This window comes from Amborella trichopoda, chromosome 11 (assembly GCF_054954075.1).
Source record: "Amborella trichopoda isolate Santa Cruz 75 chromosome 11, AtrichopodaSantaCruz75HAP2 v2.0, whole genome shotgun sequence".
Classification (NCBI taxonomy): domain Eukaryota; kingdom Viridiplantae; phylum Streptophyta; class Magnoliopsida; order Amborellales; family Amborellaceae; genus Amborella; species Amborella trichopoda.
The window spans coordinates 45,250,585-45,275,783 of NC_142346.1; the positions used below are offsets into that span (position 1 = coordinate 45,250,585).

Sequence of the window (25,199 nt, forward strand, 5' to 3'; positions counted from 1 at the left end):
GACAGTTTTATAATCCTTCGACTTGTGGTGAAATCCACTCGTGTTCAAGGATTTCAGGACTCAAAAACACTTCCTAATTTACACCCCAAAATCATGAATTTGAGGCCCTAAAAAGGGCATAGCTCTGATGATACTTGGATCGTTGAGATGAACAGTCCTTCGCAATACATGAACCATTACCAATGCTCAATTTATTTATTGTATATTCATTTCCTTCAGTAATGATTGTTGTGGTCGAGATGATAAAGCTTTTGAATGTTTGGATCCAAGATCCATCTCCAAGATGGACACTGGAAGGTAAATACACTAGAATTGGCGCACAGGGGGATGCACCCAAAACCTCATCTCTAGCTTATAATTACCACCTATATATGCATATAAGGAATTCATGAAACTTGACAAACATGATATCCCAAATAAATACAGGTAATTATAAGGCCGGCAATGGGCCAGGCCTGCCCTGGCCCTAGCCTGGCACTGTTCCCATAAAGAAAGCCAGGCCGGACCGAACGGGGCTGGCCCAGTCTTGGCCATTTTGTGGCCCAAGTCCTAGTTTTTCCAGACAGGGCTGAACTGCCCATTCCTAGCCCACAATAGTTTATCCTTGTAGCTTCAATCCCTTTATAGCACTATCCAAAAAAACAGAAATGCAGAAAATCGCACAAGAAATAACGTAAGACATGTCACCAAACACTTTGCCTGGGCTATAAATGAGTACACAGCTCAAGAAAGGATAAACAAACCCCTTTTATAGAAACAACCCCAAAAACCTTCTATAATCGTCATGCTTATCATTCACTAACAGGGTTCTTAGTAACAATTTGGTCTCTCTCTCTCTCTCTCTCTCTCTCTCTCATAGACACACTACCTTTCCGCATCTGAATCAAAATTGTATTTCACAATTCCAAGATAGAGACCAGAAGCAGGGGCCATGGGACTCGCAGCGGTCACATCCTTCGCTTCTAGGATACATTTAACTGCAAACAAGCCAACAAAATCCACTGTTAATTATGATCATAAATTTGAGCAGAAAACATACCCCAAAAGATGAAATCATAATAAATATGACAAACATAAAAATCTGACCTGGAAAAAAGAAACATATTTACATATAATAGCAGAAAGGGAGAGTAGAACGCACTGACCATCAGCTACTGTTAAAACCCCGGAGCCAACAGCTTTCAAAACCCCCACAAGCAGTCGAACCTGAATGATGATATTCCAAAAATTAAATAAAATAATTAATAGAAATTTTAGACTACAATAAATAAATTAGTTCTGCAGGTTCTAATTCATGGTAAATGGAAATTTTCAATTAAAAGTTTGCACTTTCTTCTAGGAAATTTACATGGCAAAACCAAGCTGCTTTTATAAAGTGAAAGGCTTAGACCTATTTGCTGGGACCAAATCGAGTCATAATATTTCAAAGGAAAAAAAAGAAATAAAAATATCGAATCTGTTTGTTGTCAGCAGAGAATCTCTTATTTAGCCTCAATAGACATTTTAGAATCCGCATTTGCAAATTATAAAACAAAAATAATAGAAAAAACACATATTATTTTATTAAAAGGAACACTTAATAGAAAATAAAGGGCAAATCACTCAATGATACCTGATGATAGAGAAAGGATCTTGCCCTTGCCGTAATCACATAACATTGATGAGTTCTCCTTTGACCAAATTGCCTGCATTTTCTTGAACCATTCAAATCTTCTTCATCAGCTGCATCTCTTTTCGATGCATTGGTTTCTTCAATAGTATTATTGTGTGTCCTCTCAAAAGCTGTTGGAAAGTTGGGAGATGGAAGCACTTCGGAGACATGAAGCTCATCTAAGGTTTTCACTGGAGATTTTGCCTGCACATACTTGAAGAACATGCATTAGTTGGAAGAAAAACAAGAGGGGGGAGGGGGGAGGGGGGCAATAATAAATCATCTGCTTAGAATCCAAAACATCAAAAAAATAATTGTCATTCTCATAGGGAACATTATGAATGAAAAATCCCAAGCACATGTGGCTGATTTTACACTGTAAAAGCGATCCTTTTTACATGTCAAATGAAACAAAGTAAACAGTAAATCTCAAATGAGAACCATTTGTAACAATCAAACAGTTGTGCGCACATGATCAAAGTCTAGGAGTTTTTGAATCATCAAGGTTTCTCAAATTATGAAAAAATAGAAAATTGATATATTTAACTATCTTATATGCATTTTGGTTACAAAGAGACTGCTGGGCCTTCTTTTTTAAGACCACAGGGCGATCCTGTTTGGATGGCCGATCCAGTGTTATGGGACTCAACCTCACCCAGGGCTGAGTTACCCCGAGTTGTATGTACAACTTGGGGGTACATAAAATATTGAAAAAAATCCTACTCCTGGGGTGCATAAATATACATTAGTTAAAAGAAAAATTTTATGTAAAGATGAGGCCCGGGGAACAAACTTTTTACATTTTTTTTTTTTTAAATCCAATGTCTTAAACGCTTTACGTTATTTAAAGCCTATGAAGGCCGGTAGGCTAATCAAATAAAGTAACAAAAAAGTAGCCTCTTTCAATTTTCTTTGAGTAAGAAAAGTAGCCTCTTTTAATTGTACATGTATATACTACTTTCTCTGCATGTAACCTAAGTGTAGACTACCCTCACCATAAAAATATTATTTTTCTCTCGTAAACCAACTATGCACCGCTCAATTGATATAGCCAACAGACTCATGCAAATACACGGCAAACAAAGTTGCACAACCCAAGAAAACAAAACCCAACCGAGTCAGAGGAAGGAAATAGCATGAGATAAAATTACAGCATGTCAAACCACAAATGGAATGGTAAATAGACAAAGTATGGTAGAAAGAGAAGGTGAATTTAGACCCTGCTGCCAGTTAAGATGCTGCCACTTCCTTTGTGAGCAGCTGGGTCACCGACCCCTGCAGTGTTGTCCGTGTACCTGTACCCTGGTCCATATTTGCTGCTAACTAGTCCAGCATGGAGCAACAGGAGGTAGAGAAGGAGCATGAATGTGACTATTATAATAAGGCCTCAAGCATTCTTAGCCTCCATCATCTGTGACCTCAGATATGAATGTTATATTTTTTTGAATATTTTTTATTTTTTTTAAATTTGTCAAGGGCTTTTCAGCCCTGTAGAGAGAGTACTTAGGTGAGTCCACTCAGACTGGCCCAAGTAACTCGCCTTGGGCCAGGGCTGAGTACCTGGCCTGAGGCGAGTCTCAAAACACTGGGCTGATCAAACTACGTCCGAGCCATGCAAATTGAGATCCATCATCTGAATCACGGGCACACATATTTCCCTTTTAACCAGGCATATATGACATGTTAAAACAAGAAGACTTAGGAAATCTTCTTTTACTACTACTCAATTTCCCATGCTTTTATGTGCAAATATTATAGCGAGTGTCTTTTCTTGAATTTGCTAATAGGGGTTGCATCCCTGTTGAGTGGGACTTGTATGGACCCCACTGCTTATATATTTGTAAGAGGGGTCATTTTCTCTCATCTACTAATACCAGGTGCATTTCAATATCGAATCTATCTATACTTCATAAAGTAACATGGACTCCCACATGAGTGTCAGTGTCCCACATGTCTTGAATGTGAGATATTTTTGTGCAAAAGCCAGGCACAGCCTGATATATCAGGACATTTTGTTTTTCGTATTTAGCGAAACCATACACTTTTTTACAAAGAACAAGAGATTCACAAATAAGTTGCAGACTAGATACATTGCTGAGACGTAGGATGGACAATCTTGCAGTATAAGGTCGCAGGGTTGGGCCCTGATAAAGCCAAGTTATATTTTTACCATTCTATCACCTGTCATGAGGTGCCCACATGCAACACCAGCCCAAAGGCCAAGTTTTGCGGTAACACTGATTCCATGCTATGCCTGGGAGAGTTCAGAAATTTCAGCACTGTTTTGAACCATCATAAGTAGTGGTTTATAACAGTAAATATTGGTTTATTACATATTTTCAGCCACCAGGCAGAAAGATAAAGGCACTATAACAATGCATTGGCATTTTTGACATTTGCTAGATTCAACCATAGAGTTAGATTTCACTACCATGGTCTAATTTTTTTTTTTCCAGCCACCTGGTTTAATGGAATAAATCCCCATAGAGTGCAAAACCCAACACGTACATGATATGACTGCCCAGTACCCATTTTATATTCCATTGGTAAGAGGCAAGCAAATAAATATATAAAATAGAGACAAAAATTTCCACTTCTCACAAGTCAATCCTCCTTAAGATAATGGGGAAGTGTAAAATACATAGGCTGTGTGGTGTATGGAACAAAACCACAGCATTGTCCATTGTCAACAACAAAAATGGGAGATTAATTAGAGTTCCTGATGATGGTTTCATTAGGGTGGATTCAGTTAATCTACACCATCCACTCTTGACAATAAAAAATAGGTGTGTACAATATATCAAAGAGAGGCTGTGTATGCTATGCCTTCCTACGATAACAAAGTTCAAACAGGAGGCAGAGTACCAATGGATAAGAAACAACCTGACAACCAGCAGCTCTAAATGAAGAGAAGTCATGATGTCCAACAAGGACGCCACATGCCGCCTACTTGAAAACCCAAAACAATAAGTCAAAGGAGAGTAGATTAATGATTGTCATGTTATTAATGAACAAAATCCTTACCCCCATAGCATGAATATCAAGATCTTCGGGCACATGCCATGCTCTTTCCTTCTCAAATGTCGACAGTGGCTCAGGGCTAGAGAGTAAGCGATAGAAATAGCTAGACAAAACCAAGAAGAAAACACAATTATGCCATTTGATATCTATATATAAATTTATGCCATTTCACATGTAAGCTATTCTAAATTCATGCCAATTGTGACTTAATATGAGTATGGACAATGATAAGCCGAAACGTTATACATAGCATCAAGAAATTTGTATAAAGGAATAATGATATCTTAGCAATAAGCTTCATATAAAATCAATCTATCAAAGAAAAATTTTACCCACGTTCGCTCTTGGGCCATGAATCTAGCATGAAAATCTGGAGGGACAAACCGAACGTCGATCACCATCATATCACCTCCATCCTTCTGGCATAAATAAATACTGTCATGAGAATAATATGATATGATGATGCCTAGCAATTTAATTCAAGCCTCATTTAGTGGAGATATTTGACCAAGACTTGAATAGAATGCAATTTTTCTTCTTCTTTTTTTTTTTTCCTTTTCTTTCAGGGCGCCGGGGGGGTAGATTGGATGGGAAAACAATCAGCAGCAACAAATGTTCACTTTATTGGAGATGGGGATAGAAAAACAATCAGCAGCAAAAAATGTGCACTTTATTGGAGATTAACGTTGTATGTGCTTTGAGCTTTTGAAGCTATCATGTAACTTTTTGTTTGCCAAAAGATAATTTGACGTGTGAAAAAAAAATTATCTTTAATCCTTCCAGGACAAATTGATACACTGAATTTCTTTTGAAGTGGATGATATTCAGATTAACGATAGAGCAGGCCACACTGCCTTGCTTTTTGCTTCTAAAAGTTCTAATTGATTCTTTATCCAAAATAAGCGAAATAGCCAAAAGTGGACCTGCTATCATTGAGACATGAAAAATACTGGCATCCAAGTATCTTCCTACTATTTTAAGCATAAAGAAGACATGAAGCGATCATCAAAATGATTACAAACGCATATCTAGTACAGCAAGGGAGACTTCCGAAATAGGAAATAGAAACAATAAATGATTTGTGAGAAAAAACTGATTATAAACTAGGAAAATCATTAAAAAACACTAGAATGTATCCACATTGCTCAAAAACCAAGTAGAACAGTTCCAAGAAGATAAATACCATCTTGTATCATTCATCATTAATGTTACTCCCATAAGTAAATTAACCAGGGCAAAACAGTTTGTCTTGACCAATATTTACTATCTTCCGTGGTTTTCATTGAAGCTTAGCATTGAATTCGTGACATATCACTAGAACATTTCCCTTCTAATTGTACTCTAGCATGTATCCAGTTTACAAGAAGAATCAAAGCGAATTTGGGTTCAGTACAGATAAGAAAGAAATAGACATTTGTGTCAAGGTTATTATCATTTTGTGTTGACCAGAGATTATCCACCACTACATTCCCACCTGCAAAAAATGGTTGACAGCTCTTTTGACAACTCCAGGTTCATGAGGCGGCAACTGTGAATGAAAAAATCCACCATCAGTCTTAGCAACATCAGACCAAAATCCAATGGACACATGTCCCGAAACTTATAGAGGTGAAATATTACCTTCTGAAGAGTATATATTTACTCATTGAAATATTTGAATTCTACATTACAATAACATTCAAGTGGGACTATTACATAAACACATATATTCATAAATTGAAACAGTTTCCCCGGAAAGAAACTAGATTTAAGTGCAAACATGGAATAAGAACTTCATCAAATAAGACAAATGCATTTCATTGTAGTTCCCTCCCAAAAAGAGAGCTTAACTTCAACCCCTTAAGCAATCAAATCAATTGGCAGATGAGAAGTTCATTGAAGTATCACTAGAACCAAATCGTTTATTGTTAATAATATCACTAAAAAGGAAATTCCCAGATATCCAACTGTCTATGAGTAAAACGAATTTAATGCCAAACACAATACCACAGACTCATCATTTACACCCAAGTTCGATTGCTTATCTACCATGAAATTAGCCTCAATAACATAACAAATTTCAACAATACAAAATCAGAGATAACAGCAATAAAAAAAATAGAATAAATGTTTTTGTGTTAATGTTGTATATAAAATTAATCATACAACCTTAATTCATGCAAACTTTTCTAAAACACAATGAATTTCGGCTGAAATCCAACAAAACCCAGAGAACAATTTGAATCAAAAATAGAAAATTCATAGGAAGACTTGGTTCCATCCTTAATTCTTAAAATTGCTTAAACAAATACAAATCCCATTCACTAACCACATTCTGGTGCCAACCAAGGGCCGATTGCATTTCTGAAAAGTATTCAGAAACCCAGATTTACTACTTGAAGCAGCAAATTTCAGTTCATTTTTCATAAAATACACGCAGGTGCAGATGAATTTAATAAAATACAAACAATTAGAACATCGGTCCATAATTACCAATTCATTAGGCTTCCTTTTGCTTATGCGCTCCACATCAACATGGCAAACATTTGACAATGCATGAACTCCTGCATCCTATGAAAATAAAAACGGTCCATAATGTTTAAATAAAAGCTAGATGATAACATAGACCAAAGGTATCTAGAAATTGCACCTATTAACAAGAGAAACAGTAAAATAGTTTGTTACTCAGACATTTATAAACAATCAAGGTACATAAAGAAACATATCTACTTCGCATACAGTTGAGGGTTCAAATCCCACACTAACCAATGAAACAGGAGCATGCTCCTCGCCATGTACTAGAGGAGCATGCCATTGAAACGCTTAACACATTCTGAGATCCATAGTAGGTTACTCACATCAGAAGTTCTGAAATGGAGACGTCATTCATGGAATCACAACACAAATCCACATATTTAGAAAGCACTCTAAAATGAATTACTACAATTTCTATCATTGACTTCTCTTCCCATTATATTTTGGACGAGAGCTTATGTAAAGTAAAGCTACAATAAATTATCCTTACAAACTCAAAACACTAAGATCCTATGCTCTACGAGATTAGAAAAAAAAAACTCATTTTGTAAGGGACATGGAAACAACAGGTCTGCCATTGCAACTAAAGAATAATGTAAGGGACAAGGAAACAACAGGTCTGCCATTGCAACTAAAGAATATGTGTCGAACTCTGCATCTTCTTTCTCACTAACACCTAACCTAACACCATTGTGAGCCAAACACTTATAGCTTTCCATCAAGATGATGAATATTTCACTTCCTACCCTCTGTTACTATTTGACCCTTACTAGGAAGTCTGGGATCCCGGATGATTCTTTCTTCAACTTCTTTCCTGATGAAATGGCAATTAATCCTGCATATTCCCCATGTGGAACTTCTAGTAGAATATTGTCATTGTTAGCAAAACATCAATGTCAATTTCATTAGAAAGATTTTTTTAATCCAAATCATTTGCTTTGAAAGATGACATGGCACCACACTCCATTGTAAACAATTTTTTTTGGAAGCTGTTCACTTGGTATTGATTAAAATGGAGTGTACACAAATGGAAACAGGGCGGTTGTCCTATACAAAAACCCTGTAGGGCCCAAAAATGCTATACAGCGTATAGAGTACAAACAAAGAGCCGTGTTAAGTACAACTCAGGATTACTATGCCTTCAAGAAAACAGTAGGCTAGGGTGGCGAAGGGCCAGCACAATAAAAATGCATGTCATGTGATATTCAAAATAAAAGATACGAAAGTTCCACACCACCTACGCAATCTAAAAGGGTGTTAGGACTATTCTTCCAAATTCAATTCCAATGTGAAATCACTAATTTTAATTTGCTTCTTGCAAAACCAAAGGATATAATTGTTACCCGAGAAGACAGATTTATCCTACAGTTCATATCCACTGAGCAGATTTATCCTACAGTTCATATCGACTGAGCACCCAGCCTATACGCGAGAACTATCAGATCTTTCGAACTGACAATATGTACACTCCCAGATACATCAAAATTTGTTTCACAGCTTCAAGATGTGTAGTCTAGGGTGTCAATGAAAACTAATATAGCATGTTAAAATATATGGCAGGGGTGTCCAGTTCTGTGAACCTAACATAACATATTTTTTGAATCTATCTAAGAGAAAACTGAATAACAAATATTCATATTCAGGTATTCAAAAATTAATGTCATGGTTCAAGCAGTGTAGACCAATAGGATTACATTAGTGCAACATCTGAACAGCATGAGAATAACCTTTCATCATGACCCTCCAGCTATACTTTTCACTCTAGCAATACAAAGATGAAAAATTCTTACTTTAGCGAGTTAACAGACAGCTTCAAGTGTTCCCCATGTCCAACATACAATACATACTACTTTTATGGGGATGAAGTGAGCTGCTATATTAAGGCAATCCTCAAAAAGGATCCCATGAGAGCATGAACCACAATCCCATTCTCAAAAATGCACAGCAATAGACAAGTGTTTTTATACTTAAATTCTATACCAAAGCAAGCAGCACAAAAAAGGCAGAGGGTTTCTCCACCACACCTCCTTTACTCTGCACGACCTCGTTGAGCAACTTTTTGCCAGTCATACTGGGCAATCCACTCCCATCCTCTTAAAAAATCCATAGCCAAAGCCTAGAGATGATTAGTCATCATAACCCAAATGCTAAATTAGCTAATATTGCTAATTAGTTTGTTTAATTTGTGAGGGTGGTGCAACACCAAGAGCTTCCTAAGAGCACATGCATCATGGTATTGTTGTTCAAGCGCATACTTAACTTTTACAAATCTTGTAGAATGTGGTTTTCTTGTGCTTGCAAAAAGTATAATTGCTCATTAGCAAGTAGATAGATATATAAGCATATCACATATAAGACAAGTGAGACTATAGTAGAAAAAGGCAATCCCATATGTATGTGAACAAGCATGAAATGCAAAATTAAATTACACTAGTTGATAGAATGTAGAGAAATATGAATATCTTATTAGACATGACACACTGATTCTAAAGTAGTCAAGTGTACCGGCTCAAGCACACGAAACATATTGAAAACTTAAATACCACAACAGATGGCACGTCTGAAGTCATTCATGAACTATAAAAATCATTTTCTTTGCCGAGCACCCAAGTTTGGCATCCCATCTTACCCAACCGAAAAAAATGCATTTCTTTATTCATAATAGGAAGTGGACTTTACAATTTGAAAATGTTAGACAACATGATCCCAACACAACTAAAAAAAGAATTACAAGAACAGATTGATATTACATACCCTTTTATGATCTGATCACTCCATCTTTTTGTATGTCAAGTTCTTCCTTTTCGCGGGTCAAAAGTTCAATGTCGCCTCTTTAAATCTCCCTTTTGTTATTGCTAGAACGAGGAGTACAATTCCACAACGCATATCCCAAGCCATTGATAGACAGCCCACGAGTTCTTGAATCACCAATGAGGTTTTTCTTTTTCCTAAGTTTTCTAGAGAGATAGAACTAGAGGAGAGACATGTAAACTCTATTGAGCTCTTATAGAGAATGAAAGAACTAGAGAGAAGGGGTAGGAGTGTGGTACTTGAGCCTCTTTTTTCATTATTTTCAAGAAGTTTTTTCTCTCTTGAGTCCTCTGTATATAGGAATGCCCAATGAGGAAATCCTATAAAAAAGAATAATATTTCCTATTTTGGATAATATTCCCTCTTACCAAGTTCATCCCCGACTAGAAATCTATATCTCATTGGATTCCTTTCCCTCTCTATCATTAGGAAATCCAGTAATACCATGGATGTCCTTCTCTCCATTAACTATTAAAAATATCGAAAATACCAAGGAGATCCTTACACTCACAAGGGGCAGACTCCAAATGTAACATCTCCCACTCATCTTGTGGTGGGTGCAAAAAAGGATGTCAGCCTCACATCATCATTGTTTGGTAATACATCGCAGTACAAAAATGCATACTTTATCAAAAAATGTGAGTGAGACCTTAAGCAGCAATACATCTCTACAAAGAGAATCATATTAAGTCACCATCAAACTAACATGGAACACCTCTTCTCTCTTGTTCAAAATGGCTCCAACATACCATAAACACACTTGGCCACACCCGATTGCACATCTCAATTAATCCCTCACAAGCTCTTTATGTTCAAGAGACTACTTAAGTACTTCATGCACACCCACATAATTCATCCAAGAAAAATGACGTTCTCATGCAAACCAAGAAACTCATTTACACATAATATGTTTTCTGATATTATACTAGTTTTTCAAAAACACTTTTGCAAAAGAACATTCTTGGAGAAAGCCTTCATATTGCTGCAGCTAATGAGAATCATGAAGTAACTGGTTTTCTAGATAATAATCGTGGTGTAATGCCAAAGGTCTTCCCCCATTCCTGATTCCGCTTTGACCTGAATGCTTTCTTTGCTCTAACCCAACCTGGACGGATCAAACATGACTATGGGGAGGCACGCTGAAGTAGCGACATAAAGCATCCACTTTTCAATATAGTCCAAGGGTCTCGAACGGCACTCAAGTTCACCTGGTGAATAGCTATTTCCCACAGTATAATAGGAAATATGCATCATGCTATGATATAAAGTAATGGTAATCCCGTTAAGCACGTGTGGTGTGAATCACGCACCACGGTGTAAATGATATAAATACTAGGATTTGCATAGGAATTACACTACACAAATCTTAATTTAGTCGCACTCATGGGTATGTCACAACCAATGCACCCTGGTCCGCACCCAATAAACTATCTGAACATTCCTAATGCTCAAACCTGGCTATATCATACAAGCTACATGATTCGGTGGGACACCATATGGATCTTGTCAATTCCCAAACATGGAATCTCATCTTATCTCACATCGAGGTGACACACAAGCCTTGTGTGGCGCTTCCTCTAACATCCTTGACATTGTGGGGGATCAATGCTATGTGAGTAATAGAGCTAGCTTGCTGATGATTTATCTCACAATAAACCTGCGTCCTAGTGTGCAAGATTGAATGTGCATCCAAACTATGTGTACATGCACCAAACAAACTATAATAGAATCTCATAGATAAATGGTAAAGTCAATCCAAAAAATCTCCAAGTAGTGAAATATAGTGATGATGGTGCAGAAAACCCATTAGGGTCTCCTAGCTCTTAATCCCATGGCATGACCCCTATTACTTTTCTCAAGCTACAGGCTTAGTCATTATCTAGGCTACCATCATGCTCGTCAGAATGCATATCACAACTATTGTTTTCCGCTTGACATCTCACACAGTCTTACCCAATCTACATGCTACGCATTACTATGATAATGGGGATCTTTTGCAAAAGCCAAAGCTGCCTTACCGCCATGAAACATACCCACAGGCTCGCCAGTACTCAACACAATCTCTAACTTCACAGGAACCTCATGAGCTACATGCCCTCCTGTGGTGCTGCACAAATAACCATATACTCCGACTCTATGGTAAATAGTGCGACACACATCTCTTTCTTGTTAACAAATCGCTCCCACTCCTAGAATGAAGACATATGCTGATGTCAACCATCAATCATCCAGGTCGGTCAGCTTATATATCCTCGCAACTGAAGATCGTTCCCATTAAGATCTGCAAGTATTCGGTGTTTCCCTGGAGATATTGGAGTATCCTCTTCACAGATAGCCAATGTTCCAAACTCGGGTTGCTCTGGTAATGTTTGACAAGTCCTATGGCACATCCAGTCACATACACAATATGACATGGATACACGTACACGACATGCATAAGAGTCTGCTCATTGCACTCAATAGGGTACACGAATAATCTTTTCTTTATATGGATGGAGATTCAGACTCAGCACATAACCCTTCTCGACAAGAGCATGTGGCCATGCATTTTGAATAAATCTAAGATTTTTTAAATATTGGTCTTCGCAAGACAAACTAAGGAGCCTCATAAAATGATTGAGCTCAATGGTAGATAAAAAGGAAAGGTATCCTACGAGATATAGATTTCTAATTTGAAGAAATTTGGTTAGACAGAATATAATCCAAAATAAGAAAGATTACTTCTTTATTAGATAAGATTATCTCATTGAGCATTCTTATATAGAAGGGAGTCAAGAGAGAGAAGACTTTTGAGCATAATGAAAAGAGGCTCATGTACAACCTTCCTAATCCTTCTCTCCAGTCTTTTTCTCTCTCCCTCTAAAATCCTAACGAACCCACATATTTATAGCACCTACTTTTTTCTCTCCAAAAACCCTAGTAAAAGAAAAACCTCTACCTACTTGGGGTTGCATTATGCATTGGTACCTACTTGGGGTTGCCATTATGCATTGGTAAGCCCAGGTTGAGCCAGTGGAGCCACATCATTGACAAGTTCGGCCAGAGACTAGCTAGCTCGAAGGGAAAGTTTCTTTCCACGACAGGGAGAATAACCCTTATCAAGACCATGCTCTCCAACATCCCTATCATTCAAATGTCCCTCTTTCACATGCATGCCACAGTAGTGGCCAGACTAGAAAGGCTTATGAGGAACTTTCTATGGTTGGGAGTGGATGGTAGCAAGTACCATCTCATCACTTGGGCAAAAGTGTGCTCTCCCAAAGCACAAGTAGGCCTAGCCATCCGCAACCTCAACACAAAAAATCTAACAATCCTAGGGAAGTGGTGGCGATATGCTGCGCAAGAGAACCACCTTTGGAAAGACATTATTAGGCACAAGTCCTATTGTGAGGCTGACACGTGGCTCCCAAATAGTAGAAGCAATGGTAGACCCTCTGGCCTTTGGAGATCTCTACTTCGTAGCTACAATCTCTTTCTAGATAGCATCCGCTTCCGACCTCGAGAAGGTAACATAATCCTTTTCTAGTCCGACCTCTGATTAGGCCATTCTCCTCTCGGGGAGGATTCCCCAACCTGTTCCTCCTAGCTCGCAACTCCTAAGCAACCATTGCCAATGATTTGGAGTCAACTGGCTCTATTAAAACTTGGAAACCAAACTTTAGGAGACCCGATGCGCACAACGAGGTGGAGTTTTTGGCTATGTCATCCCTCCTTCACTCTATTATCTCCCACCCCACAGCATCAACAAGAATATCTGGGCACCTGTACCCTCCTCATTCTACTGCAAAATCACCTCACCCCCTACCTAACCATCAACACCTCCATCCATAGCAGTTAAAGCTTGGATCTCCTTCATCCCACCCAAGATCCAAGCCTTCAACTGGATAACCCTATCCGAGAGAGCTTTGATGGTCGACCAGCTCCAAAGCAGGGGTACACCGCTACCCAACAAATGCGTTATGTGCATGAAGGAAGAAGAAACCAATGCCCACCTCTTCATTCACATAGACCTAGCCAGATCCCTCTGGGCAGAACTTCCCCAACTTTTTAACTGCTCGTGGTTCACTCCAAAGTCGGTCACACATCTTTTTGTTGCCTTTAACTCTCCCTGGTCCAAGTCGGGCATCCTACTCTGGCAGGCGTCAACGCCTGCCACATTGTGGTTTATATAGAACGAGAGAAACAGCAGGATATTCTGTGGGGAGAATGCTACAATCAAAATTTTGAAAGACAGGGTCAGAACCTTGGTAACATTCTGGACCAAAAACCACATTTCCTTCAAGCTCTTCTCCTATTCAGACTTCGACTAAGACTGGCAACCGTTGTTGAACTTGAGGCCCACTAGGATCCCATGGACCTCCCTCTTGAGACTACCCGAACTCGATCAATCCAAGCTCAACTTTGATGGCTGCTCCCTTGGCACCCAAGGCCTTCGGGCATTGGGTCTTCGCAGAAAACGACGGGAAAACCCCCTTCTCCTTTTCTAAATTCATCGGCCACACTAACTCTACTACTGTGGAGGCTTTGGCTCTCCTCTTAAGCCTCAGGAACTTCAATGTTAGCTGGAGCCTAAGAACTGGTGGTCGAATGTGACTCCAAAAATGTTATCACATGGGCCTCCGATCCCTCAACTTGTCCTTGGAGACCGGATCACATTTTTTATGAAATCTCAAACCTTTGCAGGCCTATGCACATCTCGTGGAGGCGTACTTGGAGGAAGGCCAACATAGCAGACGATGCCCTTGCAAGGGAAGGACCAACACAGGACACCACTCAAGGGATTTTTGGCAGCTTTTTGAGCTCTTCGTCCCCCATTTTTTGTATCTAGTCTTCATTTTCATCTTCTCAACGTAGAGCATTTTTCTAGCCCTTTTGAGGGCTTTTGTACAAAGCATCCAACTTGTGGGCTGCCTATAGTGTTTTAACTGGTTTATTACTTTAATACAAGAGTCAAAATTAAAATTTAAAAAAAAAACGCATTACGAGTTCAAGAACTCTCGAGTTTGGCCATCGAAGGTTGATTTGCATTGTGAAAGTATACTTTTGAGGTGGCATTGAACTCTCAACCAACGAAAAGGATGAATTAGTTGTAAAAAAGGAATGGGCGTTTGGACCAACAAAAAGATATGTAACCTCCATTCGATCTTGTAAGTTTTTTTGCATTAGGATAACCCACATTGTCTAACAGAAAATGAAAGAAAAAATAAGAAAAGAATTTCATATTGTAGTGATGTTGACTTACAGTTCGACTAGAGAAAGCAATTGACACTGGTTGTCCAATAAATTTGTGAAAGGCCTCCTACATAAAACATCAAGAACGTTTTTACACTTCAAACAAAGGGAAATTTTTTCATTTTTCAAGTCAAAAACCATGACAAAACTCAAATCATGGGGGTTTTTCTCAAATAAAATTAAATGAAAGAATTACATATTAAATGCCACAAAAATTTCAAGCTAAAGTTACAACCTTATACAAATGTTTTTATCCCAATGTTTTTATGATTCAATGCATTACTAGTATCTTGAGACAATGATTAAAGATTTCTTGAAATTCATCAAAGAAATTGGAACAGGGAGGTTGCATAACAATTTTTTGCGGATTTTGGCAGGAAATCATACTTCTAGTCGATACCTTCCAAAAAAATATGAAACGCTTTTCATTTTTCTGAGAATTTCAAAAAAATTTCGTATCATCCTGATGACTTCTTTTCCAAATATTTTGCTAACCTTTTAGAGGCAAATACTCACAATGTAAACCTTTTCAATGCATCGTTTCAATTTTCGAACCCAATAAAAGGGCAAAAGGAAAAAAAAATCTCAAATTCCTCATTAAAATCCCCATAATTGCTAAAAAATAAAAAATCGATACCTCAAGAGCACCCATTACAGTTCTACAATTGGGTTGTTTCTGAGAGCCTGAAAAACGAGTTCCAATGTATTCTAAAGCCACCAAGTATCTCTGAACTCTAGGGTTTTCAGTCATTTTCTCTCTGCAATATTCTGCTTCTTCCTCCCCTTCGTCTTCCTCTTCCTGAGATTTTGAAATTTTGGGGGCCTTCGAATTATGGGCGGGAGAATCTAGGGTTCTCTTTGTTTGAATTGGAACTTGAAACTCTTGCATTTTTCCTTGTAGACGAACCAGTAGCAGTCTTTTGCTAAAGACATGGCATTTGAAGGACCGGAAATTCTTGATCTGTAGGGCTAATCGTCCGTTGGTTCGGGGATGGACATTGACAACCTAAAACATCGTTAATTAATAAAGGATGATAGTTCTATAAGGCCTCGGCTTAATTGCTCTAAAAAACACATAGAGAACGGAAAAATTACGTAAATATTTGTTTTAGTTTATGTTACTTGTTAACTTTTTTGGACTTAAAAAAAAATTTTAATAATAATAATAATAATAAAATAATTATTTTCAGTTTTTTAAAAACTAATATACGGCCAATTCAATTTTTAAAAAATCAAAAATTTAAAATTTTCTCTTTTTTGAGTCCTCCGTGTATTTTAAATTTCCCTTAGCTTTTTGCTCTACTCATTTTCAATCATTCCAACAATTGGAGAGTTTGTAGTATCGAGATTCTTATCAGTATTTTGTTGAAAGCATTCGCCGATTCCTCTCGTAGGTGATATTGTAATGGTGAGGTATGTCCCTCTACACCATCATCAGATAACAAGAGATTTCAGCAACCTTGGAAGTTTGATTTCCATTTTTTTTATGTGATTTCCAAGATCTCATATCTGGGGCTTTAAAACTTTTCCTAAATTATGTAGTGTCGATCAAACCAGAGAACTATAAATTTTTGTAATTCTGGAAGTTCTTCCCTTCATTTATTGTTCGTGCAGTTTAAATGATCAACCAAGAAGAGTTGTATGCAACTTTAGAAGCTTCATCTTTGATGCATTCTTTCTAAAATTATCATGATCAGAGAATCAAAGACCTAGCAAATGCATGACCTCCCCAATTTCATGTACTCTTTCTTCTTCAATTTCCATGGCAAGTGAGCCAGAGTTTTCTATCACCAAAAAAAAGCATGATCAAAAGTACCTAAGAATGGGTGGGGATATCAGAGGCAGAGAAAAAGAAGAGGTGGCGTGACAGAGGAACGGGCGCTTGTGTAAAGGGTGGAGCATGTGCCTTGCTTCAGGTTCAAGTATAGAATTATCTATTTTTATGTATTTTCTCTCCCTAGACTGCTTTTTTTTTTTGTTTTTGACCTTCTCTGTGGGTAATGATAGGAAGAAGAGGGATTGCTAATGAACAGATAGGGGGTTGAGCGACAGAGATAAATCTTCTTCTTGGTTCAAGAGTCCAATAATGGTATAGTGCGAGAGATAGAACTTTTGGTTTTCAATCTTCCTTATTCTTATTGTCTGTGGGCCTTGTTCGAAATCTCTATGCTATTCTTATTGTCTGCGGTTCTTGTTCGAAATCTCTCTGTAATGTAGAGAGAGAGGTAGAGAGAATACCCAGAGGACCCACAAGAGAGAAAAAAATTATTCGTTTTTTAAAAACTGGAATTGGATTGATTTTGATTTTTGAAAAATTGAAAATGATAATTTCATCTTTTTTTAAAAAATTGTCATGAAATCCAAAAAACCGGGCATATCAGTAATAATGGAAAGTATTTGGTATTTTGATAATAATATAACTAAAACAAATATTTATGTACTGAGTAATGATGATATAGGACCCTTCCCCACCCATGTGTGTAGGACCCCAAAGGATCACCATTAAAGTTGGTACGGATCTCTAAAAAAGTTATCACATGGGTGTAGGACTTGGTTTTTTATATATCCGTACCAAATTTAATGGTGATCCTTTGGAGTCCTACACACATAGGTGGGGGAGGGTCCTATAAGATCATTTTTCTTCCGTAATTTTTCATATATATATATATATATATATATATATATATATATATATATATATATATATATATATATATATATATATATATATATATATATATATAAGGAGGTTTTCTCAATCCTCACTTGGAAAGAACTTTCAATAACAAAATTCAACACTTCAAAAATCTTTATGATGACTCCTAAATTAGTTTTCAATGTCGATAATAAATTTTGAAACTAAAAAACAAATACAAGTGTTGCTAATCTATGAACAGTTATGTTGAGGTGTTCATACATATGAGTATTTTATTAATGTGCTCAATATTTTTGGACATTCAATACCCTTCCTTCATCATATAGTAACATTTTCGTCTAGAAGTGTTATAAGTAAGGAAAATTATTTTATGTGGGCTAAACTGCATTTCTACAATTTGCGGTCGAGAGATATAAAGCATCCATCTTAAAGATAGATGCAAATAGGTGGTCTATCTAAAAGCAATTATAACTAATAGTCCAAAAGTTTTTTAAATATAATTATTATTTCTAGTTTTAATTATTATTATTTTTATATTCATGATCATCAAGTTAAAGATTATATATTCTCTAAAAATTAAAATCAAATTATATTTAAAAATATATTTATTACCAAACCCATATTTCTACAATATGCCGGCTGGCCGCATAGAAACTGTGTCCTTTAAGTAATTATTTAGAAGCAAAGTATAAATTCATGATAGAAAGAAGAGATTTTATTAAGGATAAATATATAATGTGACTATTTATCTTTGGTACAAGATGGTCACAATTGATCTTGACTATTGAATATGTAATTAGATGTTTGCATTTATTCTACTGACTAAGCTTAAACTTTTAAAGAAAAATTTTCAAATTTTGAGACACACCCAAGCTATTAAAATTCACAGCGGATGGTTGTAAAAATAGTGACATCTTTGTACTAAAAGTAAATGATCTCATTATATGTATTTTTTTATTATTAATTATATGGGACTATGACATCATCTATATAGGTTGTAGCATCACCCAAATACCAAATAAAATATTAAATGCCATTAGGTTCCTATAGAAATACATATTCTATCATTCCTAATAACCAAAAGCAAAAAGTTTATATTATTATGAGGCTCTAAACAATCAAAATCGAGCACAAAAAGAGGTTGTTTTGATGCCTAAATCCTCAAACAGATCATCACGACCTCAAGATGCATGGACGTGAGAAGAAAATGAATTTCAAGTTTTTGAAGTAGCGCATCTCGTAATATATTTTTTGATCGTTAATTTTCAAGTTTTCATAAATCTACTTGATCTACACTACTTTTGAAGTTTTAAAATTTATAATTAACGATGAAAATATATTTTAAGGCTATCACAAAAAATTTCAATATTGAAACCATATTTCTCGATACTATTTCAAGGTGTGCTATATTTTGATTGTTTAGAACCTCCGCTCTAAACAAACTACATCTTAAAAAAAAAAAAAATTTATTTTTATTAAAAATATTGTATTACAAAATAATGATATATAAATATCTAAAATTTGTTACACAATGATGTGGGAGCAACTTCACAAAATTGATATATGTATTCAATCCCAATCTTACGACCGCTTTTCATTTCAAAATTCAAGGGACAAAATTAATTGGTAAAAAATAAAATAAATGTTCTCTCCGTCGACAATCCGAAAGTGGATTCCTCAAATTTGTCGCCATCCGTAGGAATCAAACGCATTGGAATCTTTTGTAAATTTCAACAACGACCAACCAAACGGTTGATATTTGGAACAGAAATTAAGGGTATTTAAGTCATTTTTCTGAGGACATCGTCCATCCGTCGCTCAATTGAAGCTCACTCTCCTCTTCGCAGGAACAAAACCTGTCTACTCTCTCTCTCTCTCTACTCTTCTTCACCATTTCTTCTGGTTCTGATTCTAGGGCTATGCTTTCTGAACTCGGGGCAATGGCTTCTCTCAGCAATGTCTATTTGTCACCAAAATCGCAGTATCCTTCTTCTTTTTCTTCTGCAATTTCGCCATGTAAAAGTGTTTGCTTAGTTTCTCCAAAGACAGCTTCGGATTTTCAATTAAAGGGGGTTTCTATGAATCTTGATCTGTTTGTAATTCGAGGGAATCACCATGGCAGAGCTTGGAAATGTGGTGTTCAGTTGGTTCCAGTGAGTAGTTTGAATTAAACGGTTCCATTAACTGCTGCTGGTTTTTAGGTTCGAGTTCTGATACATATATGAAAAAAAGCAAAGAAAAGTCTTCATTTTTGTGTGGTTTGGATTAAAGTATTATATGTTGTTGGGATCAGCGCTTAATTATGGAGAATTGTTTTTAAGTAATCATTCGCTAGTTGCTTATTGACATTAGCACTTAATATTGGATAATTGGGGTTTTTATTTATTGGGTTGTTGGAATTTGTAATATGACTTGAATTTATTTGTTATACTTACTGAATTATCTGTATCAATCAGAAAAGAAGACCCAATTCATCAAAAAAACTGGAATTTGAAATTTTCTGCATGATTTTGTTCGAATTTCGTAATTCACACGGGTTTCTCGTAGCTGAAATTTAATTAATGAGCGAGGAAAAATTGAGACTTTCCTCCATTGCTGGAATTTTATGTATTTTCTCAGTGATAAATTGTGAAATTTAAGGTTATGTTCCTTATTCTGAGTTTTCCAAGCCATACGTTTTTTAATAAAAAGAGTTGAGATTGATTCTGTTCAGGGTGGTTGAGTTTTGAACATTGCATGGGCTCCTATTAATCATGGGATCATTGCAATCATTCTAAAAAAGAAGTAATCGATGATAACTGACAAGTGCATTTTCGGGGTCGGTCAAAATCCTATTGCTGAATGTATTTGTTATGGTTACTGAAAGAATCAATCTAATAGGCCAAAAGAGGAAGTTGGAATGGTCTCAGTTGGGTCATTGGAGTTTTTATGGCCAGTTTCTCATAACCGATTATCAAACACAACCATCTAGAAAAACGTCAAGTTTTGCATTACATGGAAAGAGAAGTTCTACGTTTAGATATAAAGAAACTAGTGATGCAACCAGGAGGGAAGAATAAATAAGGAAAATAACCAAAAAGATTTATGCGGATGATCAATAACTTTGTAACAGGTGAAGTTGGCCTTTGGCTATAGTCTAATAGTATTTGAGTTACCCTATAAAGGTAATGATCTGGGAGATTAGATATGGCTTCTTATACCTTTCTCATGGTAATGATGCTGATAATTGTCAACTCTTCTCACACCTGATAAGTCTCTGAAATGTACAGATTATTTTATTCAGAGTTCTTGTTATGGTGGTTGTTTGCTGTAATCTGATTTTATACTACATTTATGGATCTCTTTTACCCTTGTTCAGATCATGGTTTTGGATTTTCATGGGTTTTGAACGTTTTGTGGAACCTATGTGCTTGTTAAGATCATCATTGTCATCAACATCATATTTATTCTAAGGATTTTAGCTTGCGAAGACTGCAGGTTCTAAGTTTCAAAGCTTTGATATCACTAATTTTTGTGGTTTTTGTATGATCAGATTATGGCGGTGCAAAAGTCAGAGCCTCTGAAGATTATGATTGCTGGAGCTCCAGCATCAGGAAAAGGAACACAATGTGAGCTAATCACAAAGAAAGTAAGTTTGAGTGCTTATTTTACTTCATTTCATTGTCACAAATGCAGAAAAATAATGAGAACAAAATTACTTTTTAATTCTCTCAAAATAAAAAACAAAACAAAATTACTTTTTGAAATCGTTTTAGGAATGGCCTTACGAATGTGTCCTTAAACCAAACAAGGAAAATAATGTTATGATAAAATCACAAGGAAAATAAGGAGAATCAAAACCAATGGGCTGAAACCCCAAGATGATCCGAAAAGATCTAGAACCCTGAAGAGAAATTCTCTGATCAGACTTTTCTTCGAAATTGAAGAGGAATTTCACCTCCATTTAGGATGTGTTTCTTCCCGGAAGTCCTCTATCTATTGATAAGTTCATTAAAGTTAAGATGCATCTTTTTCCTCAACAAAAAGAAGATGTTGAGATGCATGAGTGTGACCATCACCATGTTTTGTGCACATAACTCTCAAAAAGGCAGTCTGTGTAGCCTTCAATAAGATTACTATGATGCATTAACAAGCAGGCACTTAGTTTTAATCAGCATGAACTAAATATAGAGGTTATATCACCGCCTAACATGCTGAATATATCTAGATGCTGTGATAGATCATTATGAGATCCCACTTTCTTATGAAGTTATCTTGTGTTGTGGTTTTTTTTTGGCTGTCGTATATCACAGTTTTTCAAAGAGATCAATCCCATTTTCCATATTAAAGTACTCAGAATACGTGGAATTTCTCAGCGTTAGTGGAGGATTAAAATCTGGAATTAGGGGTCTGTGGTTGACTGATATTGCACAAACTATCAGGTCCATCGTTTGAGAGGAAGGTGTTTGATGGACAATATATTTTGGCCATTAGACTATAGCATACTTTCCAATATGCTTATCTATGAAATGCAGAATGTGTAATGAATGCGTGCTTCTACGTCTTGAATGTTTTGTTTATCTTCAAATGCAGGTCATATTTTGTGTGCCAAATATTCGGCATTTCAAAGAAATTGCTAAGTGGTGGGAAAGAGTTGTGAGATATTTCACAAAAAGTAATTTATCTGTACAAGTTGGATGGTTCTGATCCTTCATCCCCTTGGATACTTCGAAAAAGTTTGTGAGAACGTTGTCAAATATTAGTGTTTTATATCATGTCTATGTCTTTTCCCTTTTTTTTTTTTTTTTTTTTTTTTTTTTTTTTTTGTCCTTTTTGCCTTCTTTCCTATGGGAGCAACCTCTGCTTCAGATGACTTCGGTTTTCAACAGAATGTGATGGGTATGTGGGCATATATGCCATTTTAAATCTGTTGGCCTCTCCTTATCTGTTAATGATATGTTATCAATAAGAGAAAAAGAGCAGTACATGATGGATGATGATGACCTAATGTACTAAGACTAATGCTTTTCCATAGTCCATTAAAATTTGTGTACTTTATGATAGAAAAAAGATTCCTATGTTGATTCGCATATTAGAAATTGTACAGTATTGGATGAAATTGGTTATGTTGATACGCATGTTAGAAAAAACTATACAGTAATAGTGACATTTGTAATACTCACTCTAGCATCCTGTAGCGCCTGTACATCAAATATTCTAAATGTTTTTTGGTTTTTTGGATGCTTCCTTATATTTATTTTGTAATGTCATTACATTGTTATCTAAGATTATTGTAAACTGAAGAACTATGTATTTACTTTTTTGTAAATGTCACTTCGAATTTTCATACATAATCCTTCACCTTAATAATTACTCATCGTTTAAGCAGATTGAAAAATGTGAATCTTGTGCAGTATGGATTGGTGCACATTGCTGCTGGAGATCTATTGAGGGCAGAGGTTGCTCAAGGAACAGCAAATGGAAAGAAAGCAAAAGAATACATGGAGAAAGGCATGCTGGTTCCTGATGAAATAGTTGTCACAGTAAGGTTTCCCCCCCCCCCACTCTTCAATTGGGATCAAGGTGGGCATGTTGACTATAACTATGGGTCATTATTTAATAGTTGTACATTACTCATACTTGGTCCTGGATTTCCAGATGGTGAAGGAGCGCCTATTGCAGCAGGATGCCCAAGAGAAGGGCTGGCTTTTGGATGGATATCCGAGGAGCTTATCTCAAGCAACAGCCTTGGAAAACCTGCAAATCCGGCCCGATCTTTTCATTCTGTTGGATGTAAGTATATGAGCTGTTTTTGAAAATAGACTTTAGTAGTCCTCCAGAAAAACTAGTGTTCTTGATTTAGAGACATTTTAAGCCTTCCAGAGATAAATGATATCCCTATCTTAAACAGATGGAACTATGCAAATTTCATTGTCTATTTATTTTGTTTGTTTTGTTTATTTGTCAAATACCATGAGACTCAATGAGAAACTATTTTCTCGTTAAAAGATTTGAAAGGAAATCAGTGTCTTAACGATGGGTTGTTTTTGCAGGTCCCTGATGAGATTCTCGTTGAGAGAGTTATTGGCAGAAGGCTTGACCCTGTTACTGGAAAGATCTACCATTTGAAGTATTCTCCTCCCGAGACTCAAGAAATAGCTAATAGGCTTACTCAACGCTTCGATGATACTGAAGAAAAGGTTAGGCTACAACCTCAGTTTTCCTTCTTTGTCATGCTTTTCTATGCTAGAAAATGTTCATTTATTCATTTATTTGGTTCATGTAGGTAAAGTTGCGGTTGAAGACCCATCATCAGAATGTGGAAGCTGTACTTTCCATATATGAAGAAGTCATAATCAAGGCAAGCTATTGGGAATCCTTTTCTCTGCATTGTGTATTGACAGAAATAATTTGAGAGAGAGAGCCAATACTAGTATTTCTGATTGCAGGTGAAGGGGGATCTTCCAAAAGAGACTGTGTTTGCGGATATTGATGCTGCGCTAAGTGTAGTTCTTGAGAGCAAAGCCAAGCCCATTTCAGCTGCCATGGCGACCAGTGTGACACAGTGAAGATCCAACATTGTAGCATAGCAGTTCGGATGTGATTTGAAGGCATATCTTTGTCTCCCTTTGAGGAAGGGAGGGAGGATGAGAGTAATTTTTCAGCTGCAGGAAAATATATCCAATTATCCCTTGTGAGTTAACTATAGTGTTGTTGTTCACTATAGATTGAAATAGTTGTGTAGTTTGAAATGTCACTTGCATTTTGCCTGTGTTAATTCATCACGACAATTGACTTGCCATCCATTGTCTGTCCAGTCCATTCAGCTTATGAGCTGATGGAATAATATAAACCCAACGATCCAAATTGAATCTGGACTAATCTGATGGTTATGACTGTATTTTATATTTGAAAGCTTTTTTTTTTTACAAACCTGTATCACATGAAATTCGAGTCCACTCTTTTCATCATCAAGGTGCACCTAATAGAAATATTAAAAAAAATAATTCGTAAAAATTGAATTGATCAAAGTACCTTTAATAATTTCAATGATATTTCGATTTATTTAATTTTTATGAATTATTTTTTTGATATTTTTATTAGATTTGTCTATTTAAAAAAAAGACATTGATTTGGATTTATCTATTTTAATGTAGATGCAAGTTATATATATATATATATATATATAGAGGATTTGTCTAGAGTTAACAACCCCTCAAAATACAAAAGTTCAAGTTAGAAGGGGATGTGAATGGTGTATTTATCAAAACAATCGTTATTTTTTCATTAAAAAATTATTTAAATAGGTAAATTTACTATTAAATAAGGGTAAAT

General features: G+C 36.2%; 2 protein-coding genes and 1 long non-coding RNA gene across 7 annotated transcripts; 2 read left to right on the forward strand and 1 right to left on the reverse strand.

Moving 5' to 3' along the window:
* Nucleotides 1-728: 728 nt before the first annotated feature.
* Nucleotides 729-16,222, reverse strand: LOC18448433 (Pseudouridine synthase family protein). Of its 4 annotated transcripts, none has more exons than XM_088850895.1 (10): nt 15,867-16,222; nt 15,240-15,296; nt 7,145-7,222; nt 6,147-6,200; nt 5,009-5,088; nt 4,676-4,775; nt 4,535-4,597; nt 1,613-1,855; nt 1,146-1,206; nt 729-977 (listed from the first exon to the last, which is right to left on the reverse strand). In XM_088850895.1, exons 1-10 carry the CDS (start codon nt 16,116-16,118, stop codon nt 865-867), a joined length of 1,101 nt encoding a protein of 366 aa, XP_088707021.1. In that variant the 5' UTR covers nt 16,119-16,222; the 3' UTR covers nt 729-864. The 4 variants fall into 4 exon arrangements, with proteins under 4 accessions (XP_088707021.1, XP_006858556.1, XP_088707023.1 ...); XM_006858494.4 differs by having other exon boundaries at nt 5,009-5,091; XM_088850897.1 differs by lacking the exon at nt 7,145-7,222.
* A 295-nt stretch (nt 16,223-16,517) lies between these two features.
* Nucleotides 16,518-17,323, forward strand: LOC148779947 (uncharacterized). The gene is made up of 3 exons (XR_016043655.1): nt 16,518-16,642; nt 16,844-17,145; nt 17,237-17,323. It is a non-coding gene; the product is annotated as an uncharacterized LOC148779947 (long non-coding RNA).
* Nucleotides 17,324-19,731: 2,408 nt separating this feature from the next.
* Nucleotides 19,732-24,736, forward strand: AMK2 (adenosine monophosphate kinase). 2 transcript variants are annotated; one of them, XM_088850909.1, is made up of 7 exons: nt 19,732-20,038; nt 21,418-21,513; nt 22,458-23,407; nt 23,523-23,657; nt 23,918-24,064; nt 24,151-24,225; nt 24,314-24,736. In XM_088850909.1, the coding sequence occupies exons 3-7, from the start codon at nt 23,366-23,368 to the stop codon at nt 24,431-24,433; spliced, it is 519 nt and encodes a 172-aa protein (XP_088707035.1). In that variant the 5' UTR covers nt 19,732-20,038; nt 21,418-21,513; nt 22,458-23,365; the 3' UTR covers nt 24,434-24,736. The 2 variants fall into 2 exon arrangements, with proteins under 2 accessions (XP_088707035.1, XP_006858557.2); XM_006858495.4 differs by having other exon boundaries at nt 23,279-23,407.
* Nucleotides 24,737-25,199: the final 463 nt, after the last annotated feature.